This window comes from Vicia villosa, linkage group LG3 (genome assembly GCF_029867415.1).
Source record: "Vicia villosa cultivar HV-30 ecotype Madison, WI linkage group LG3, Vvil1.0, whole genome shotgun sequence".
Taxonomy (NCBI): Eukaryota; Viridiplantae; Streptophyta; class Magnoliopsida; order Fabales; family Fabaceae; genus Vicia; species Vicia villosa.
In genome coordinates, this window is record NC_081182.1 from 39808307 (window position 1) to 39815362 (window position 7056).

Sequence of the window (7056 nt, forward strand, 5' to 3'; positions counted from 1 at the left end):
ACCGGAGGACTCTTTTAAATTTTGGTCACGAGCTTACTTTTAGTGAGCCAATCGCTCCAATAATAGCCATTTAAGAGTTAATAGCAATGATATGTTCGAGCTTACTTTTAGTGAGCCAATCGCTCCAATAATAGCCATTTAAGAGTTAATAGCAATGATATGTTCCTTGGGTCACTCTTGCCATCTAATACTGCTAGATATGATAGTTTGAAGTTTTGTGGGACTAGAACGTCCCAAATTTAAATAGAGAGTGGTTAAGGAACTATGAATTCTTCTTGCTTGTCAATAACTAGTGGCGTTTGTTGTTGCTGTAAATCACAGGCGCTATCCTATACTACTTTGTTTTGATGATGCAACTCTTCCATAACGACAAACATCTCTGTTATGGTCGCTTTGTCATTGTTTAAACTACTAGTTGTTACCGTTACCATTCTGAACTAGAGTAAGGACTAGCAAAATGACTTGATTAGTGTGGTCCAAGTTAGTTTTGTGGAAACCCGTGGTAGACACTAAATGTGCTCGTAAGAGTAGACTAATTAAATCTTACCATCAACGGCCAATAAATTCTCGGTCATATTATGAATGATTTGCCTATGAAATTCCTTTCCTTTTCTTTTTGTTCAATCTATTTATATACAAATACGAGTTATTTGTATGTTTAAGAGTAGTTAATATCTATTAACACCATTGTCCCCTTGAATGAGTCTAACTTTTTATGACCATTAATATTTCTTAAATTGATTATATACACAATAAAGTCTTTTTACTCGGCTGTCTCCTATGTGTTGGTATCAAGTTAGGTTGGTAATGCTAAATTCTTCATTATAGACCAGTCAGATCTTGAGCACTGAGGCAACCCACACACCCTTCCTTAGGGCAAGCTTTTTTGTTATCGCTACAAACTCACTATAGCCCACCTTCTTCTTAGATGGTCTTTCCTAGAGTGTTGACGAGGTCTTCATCTCACTGGATCCATCTTATCGGGTCTTAGTGTCCCTATAAAAATAAATCTAACGGTACATAAAAAAATATTAAAACGTAATCAATGTAAATTAAAAATGAAATATATTTGGTGGCATAGATAGGATCCTAGAAAATTCATGACATTCTCTTACTCTTTAAAAATTGCATAAAACCTCATTAGATTTCATAAAGTGAACGTATAAAACAATAAAGATTAGTCAATGCTGCTATCTTAATCATCACAAACAAAAATAACACAAAAATAAATAGATATAAATAAAAAGAAAAAAGTGCGATTTTCACTACAAACCACTCTTGCATGGTTTTTAGCCGCTAAGAAAGCTCCTCCAATCACAACAATAATACAACACAAAATGCTAAGCAAAAAACAAGTTTATGCAAATCCAGATTCTCATCTTCCCCCCATGAGTTCCTTTCGCAACACACAAAAAGACGATGAACCCGGTTCATCAACCAAGAACCAAATGGGACCAAGCTTCCGCTCCCTCTCCAGCTGCAACCGAACCGGCCGAACCCCCTCGTCAAGCCGCGCGGTTCAACGATCCGCCTCCGCTAGATTGGCTCGTAAAAACTCCTCACGTGAGGTCATGCTTAACGATATCGTCGGTGACGGAATCTCCGGTATCTTGTATAAGTGGGTAAACTACGGCCGAGGGTGGAGGCCGAGGTGGTTTTTCCTCCATGACGGTGTTTTATCTTATTACAAAATCCATGGTCCTGATAAGCTTATTCTTAACCGTGACGTCGAGAAACGATCGAAAGTCATCGGAGACGAATCCCTCCGCCGTATCGCTAGCCACCGTCATTGTCCCTCCCGTCGTCAAAATCCTGTCAGTGAAATCCACCTAATGGTCTCTCACTCTTTCTCTGATCCTTATCATAACAGCATATTCAGATACATTAATTATTGAATAAATCTAACTGATCCTTATGTCTGGAATAGGTGTGTTCGGTGCGAGAGAACAAGTCGGACGAAAAGAGGTTTTGCATATGTACCGGGACGAAGAAGAGAATACATTTAAGAGCGGAGAGTAAAGAGGATAGAACAATGTGGATGGAAGCAATGATGACAGTGAAAACCATGTATCCTCGATTACCTACCACATCAGAAATCATGTCTCCTTCGGTTTCCGTCGTGATTTCGACCGATAAGTTGAGACAACGACTTTTGCAAGAAGGTGTTAATGAAGTTTCTATCCGTGAATGTGAAGAAATCATGAGAACGGAGATGTTTCAGTTGCACACATACATTGTTGCCCTTAAAAAGAAACAATTGCTACTCACAGACACACTTCGTAATTTAGAGGTTTTATACTTTAATTACTCTCTAAAATGTACTATGAATTGTTCTATAGTAGTTTAATGATCGATGCTAATTTGTTGAATTTGGTTGTTTTAGACTGAGAAGGTTGATTTGGAGAACACACTTGTCGAAGACCAGAGACAAACTAAGGATGAAGTGGATTCATATCTCTCATCACAAGAACGTTATAGTGGTACGTTTTATGGCCGTCTTTGAGGGTGTATAATATGAGTTATAGCGCAGGGCTTCAAATTTTTTTCAAGGATAAAATTGTGGATAGATAAGGCTACATTATCTTTTATGGTTAAACCATAACTAACCAGAATTCCTATTTGTTTCGTTAGGGTTGAATTATAGTTAACCAACACATCTAAGAACTTAAAATGGCCACGTTTATAGAGATCAATAATCTACATCTTTTGTCTGTTCATGATTTCATGTTAGTTTTTCATGTTTCTCTATAATTGTACTCATTTGGTTTTGTTAATTGGAAATAATTTAGATGGAAGTGGAAGTGAATATTCTGATGAGCATGATAGAGAGGATAACACAGACGACGAGCACGACGCATTCTTCGATACATACGAAATCCTTTCAGCGAGTTCAATTAGAAGTAATGGATCGTCTGATCATTTGAGATCCATCCAGGAATCTGAATCTGAGGAGACATCTAGTTCAACAGGAAAATGTGATCCTAAATCGACTACTGGATCAAACTATCCTTATATCGAGCGACGGAAGAAGTTACCTGATCCTGTTGAGAAAGAAACTGGAGTTAGTTTATGGTCAATAATAAAAGACAACATTGGAAAAGATCTTACAAAAGTTTGTCTTCCAGTTTATTTTAATGAGCCAATCTCTTCATTACAGAAATGTTTTGAAGATTTGGAGTACTCTCACCTTCTCGATCAAGCTTATGAATGTGGTAAAATGGTTAGTTATTCAATATATCTGGTCTATATATTGTTAAGATGCATTATTGAGAATTGTTGTGATAAAATATCCAATATTTTGCACAGGGTGACAATCTAATGAGGATACTATACGTGGCTGCATTTGCAGTTTCGGGGTATGCAAACACTAATGGTAGAAGTTGTAAACCATTTAATCCGTTATTGGGTGAAACATATGAAGCTGATTATCCAGATAAAGGCATAAGATTTATCTCTGAGAAGGTACAATCATGTGTATCATTTTGTTCATGAAAAATTGCCATAGCACATGCTATTTGCATAAATCTAACTATTCATTTTGTTTAGGTGAGTCATCATCCTATGGTTTTAGCATGTCATTGTGAGGGTCGTGGTTGGAAATTTTGGGGTGATAGCAATTTAAAAAGTAAATTTTGGGGTCGATCGATTCAACTTGACCCTATTGGCTATTTAACCGTGGAGTTTGACGACGGTGAAGTCTTTTATTGGAGCAAGGTATAGTTTTGTTTCAAATTACAAATATTTAAGAACTATCACGTTTATTAGATAACTGATTAATATTTATCATCAGGTAACAACATCCATTTATAACCTAATTTTAGGAAAACTCTATTGCGATCATTATGGTACAATGAACATAGAGGGGAATCGTGAGCATTCGTGTAAGGTCAAATTCAAAGAGCAATCAATCATTGATAGAAACCCTCACCAGGTACTTTTCATATCTTATTAATGTTACTACTTCGTTTAGTGAGAATTTATTTATTTTCTTAACAGGTTGAATCTCAATATATTTTTGCATGCTCTGAGACGTGCGACATTATAAATATTGTAACGTTTTAAATTAGACTACATAATTATAAAGTTATAATATGAAATGAATGATTGATTATTTTTGTGCAAAGTTGATGAACATACTATGTAACTTGTGATATGCAACTTAAGTTTTGTTGTAGGTGCAAGGCATAGTTGAAGATAAGAATGGAAAAATAGCAGCAACTATATTTGGGAAGTGGGATGAGAGTTTGCATTACGTAATTGGAGCATTATCTGGAAAAGGAAAAAGGTCCAATATGTCACCGAAACCGCAAATGTTGTGGAAGAGAAACCAATTACCAGAGCACCAAACGAGATACAATTTTACAGAATTCGCATTTACATTAAATGAAATCACACCTGGTCTAAAGGTAATTTGTTTCGACATTTGAATCAATCTATAAAAAAAATTCTTAATAACATTTGGAATACCAATAGGAGAAGTTGCCGCCAACAGATTCAAGGCTAAGGCCTGATCAAAGATGTTTGGAGAATGGAGAATATGAAATGGCCAATTCTGAGAAGTTGAGATTGGAAACAAGACAACGACAGGTAAACATATAATTGTTACACTTGAAAATTTGTTAGATATATTGCATGATGTTGGTTAATATGTTTGTTTCGGTCGACCTTTGCATTACTGCGGCTATAAGATATTGTCCTCACGACTTTGTTCTTTAAAAAAGACGTCTCGTTGGGTTTAAAAACATATGAGATGGAAGGATGGGCCGGGTTCACATGCCCGCACCTTTCCCTTAGCTTCGACTCCGAACTGGCCAAAATAGTCTCACATTGTTTGAGAATCAAGACTTGGAATTTATATACAACATTCATACATCTCTCAACCCAACGAGGCATTTTTTCTAGCAGACAAAATTATGAAGGTTCTCACATTCAAAGTAGACATACCTAGTAGTCATAGTGATGTAGACTTAAGGTCAATTGGAACATTGTACATGTTTATTGTTAAAATATTATGATGCAATAATGTTTCAGGCGAGAAACATGCAAGAGACAGGTTGGAAACCAAGATGGTTTGCTAAGGAAAATAACAGTAAGAGTTATCGTTATATTGGTGGATATTGGGAGACTAGAGAAAAGGGAAAATGGGAAAATTGTGGTGATATTTTTGGCCAAATCACAGTTGGTGCTGATCAAGAATTTAACTCAACTGCATAAGTTTTTTCTATGATTACATATTCATAACCATATATGTTATCATTATTTATATGTAGTTGAGTTTGTAGGAACATGTATGTTCAAAAATTATCACTGTAATTAAATGTATATAGATAGATAGATAGATATTTTATGCGTTTTGTTAATTGTTCCTTCTTATATGTTTGTTAAAATACAACATTTTCATGCTTTATTTTTGCAAAAAAGAAATTTGATTATTTGATAGTTCTTTTGGGACCGAAATAGCTATGGAAAAGTGATATGTTATTTTTGTTTACTTAGTTTCTTATGATTTTTTAGTACAAGACCCATTCAAGGAAGTCTATAACTTGGACTAAGGGGAAGTCTAATACTTAGACTCCATCAATGAAAAATGTAGTAAAAAATTGGAAAACAAACATTTAAATTTATTATTTTGAAAGTTGTTTTTAATTATATACTTTACATTTTACTATCTTTTCAATTATAAATTTGGTTTGATGTTTTCTTTATATTTTTTCATATATTTTACATTTTACTATCTTTTCAATTTATTATTTGGTTTGGTTTGATGTTTTTATTTATTTTCCATGTTCAATGTATTTTCAGTATAAAGCATTATGACTTCTTTATTTTACTCTTATTCATGACTAAAAAATGACTTGTAGTTGGTGAGAAAATTATTTAGAATTTCAAAAAGCCTCTAATTATCAGGTTAATTGAGAGTTATTAAAGAAAGTATATATTGTGTTGCAACGCGAAAAATACCCGAGCAAATAAACGCTCGAAAGTTAATGAAGTCGTCATTGAAGTTTACTTTTAAAAGGGGAAACGTCAATAAAAATCTAAAAGAACAAAAATATGGTCATCGCAACCAAATTCTAGTTAGAGAGTCGACTATGTGCGGTAAGATATTTGCAGTTTTGCACCTCGCAACATCCGTTGTAATCAACGAGAATTGTCTAATCAATTTTGCAAATAAAAATGTTAGCCTAAAGTATTTGATTTCTTCTACTTATTACGATATATTTACAAAAGAAAGAAATAAAGGGAAAAAAAGTTTTTTTATTAGGGTGCTTGACAAGATGATGAATCTTGCGTATCTCCTAGTGCAATGGAGAATTCAAAGATGCGTAGTTGTGAATAGCAAATGTTGGTTTGTTGATTGATTTTAATAGTAAAAATGAGTCTAGTCACTATAGCGGTGAAAAATTGAGACCGAGGCCATTTGACTGATCCGACTCGTATTTTAGTGAAAGTCGCCATCGCACTTTATAGTTTCCAAAGGAAATGGGAAAAAGAGCGAAATAAAACCCAAAAGAAGTTTTTAAAATAAAATTAATAAAACAAGACAGAGATCTTAGGTTCGGGGGTTGGTTATGCAATGGGAAGGTATTGACACCCCTCACATCTGTAGTACTCTACAGGAACCTATGTGAAAAATAGTGGGATGGTGGGAAAAGAGTTTTTATTAAAAGTGTGCTCGACAAAACATCAAATCTTGTGCCTACATACCCTTAAGTGAATAGGGAAGTCAGAGCATTTGCAGTTTTTCTTAAAAGGAAAACAAAAGGCCAAGGTGGCAAAAATATTTTTGGGTGTTGAGCTTTAACAATACTCAATGAGTTTTTTAAAATACTAAGTGTTGAAATACGAGAGACTTAGAGACATTTGAATAAACTGTGTGTTTTGTAAAGCACTACAGAGACTTTATTATATAGAGAGAGATTACAACTAATTACATGATATAATCTATGTGGGACTATTCTATATACAAATATTCTTAACACTATATATTTACAAATATCAACACCCCCAGTTTGAGCATATAACTCAAATGCACCAAGCTTGCCACATATATAA

The 7056-nt window shown here is 34.4% G+C and overlaps 1 protein-coding gene across 1 annotated transcript; it reads left to right on the forward strand.

Moving 5' to 3' along the window:
- Positions 1-1334: 1334 nt before the first annotated feature.
- LOC131655490 (oxysterol-binding protein-related protein 1C-like) lies at positions 1335-5303 on the forward strand. Its single transcript, XM_058925347.1, has 10 exons — positions 1335-1835; positions 1928-2290; positions 2384-2480; positions 2790-3220; positions 3307-3462; positions 3547-3714; positions 3791-3931; positions 4176-4406; positions 4474-4587; positions 5032-5303. Exons 1-10 carry the CDS (start codon positions 1338-1340, stop codon positions 5212-5214), a joined length of 2382 nt encoding a protein of 793 aa, XP_058781330.1. The 5' UTR covers positions 1335-1337; the 3' UTR covers positions 5215-5303.
- Positions 5304-7056: the final 1753 nt, after the last annotated feature.

Bases quoted from the DNA above. Each gene is read 5' to 3' on its own strand.
- LOC131655490 (XM_058925347.1), top strand. From the start codon at position 1,338: ATGCTAAGCAAAAAACAAGTTTATGCAAATCCAGATTCTCATCTTCCC. The intron at 2,291-2,383 runs GTTTTATACTTT...TGGTTGTTTTAG, and splicing joins ACACACTTCGTAATTTAGAG to ACTGAGAAGGTTGATTTGGA. The intron at 2,481-2,789 runs GTACGTTTTATG...GAAATAATTTAG, and splicing joins ATCACAAGAACGTTATAGTG to ATGGAAGTGGAAGTGAATAT.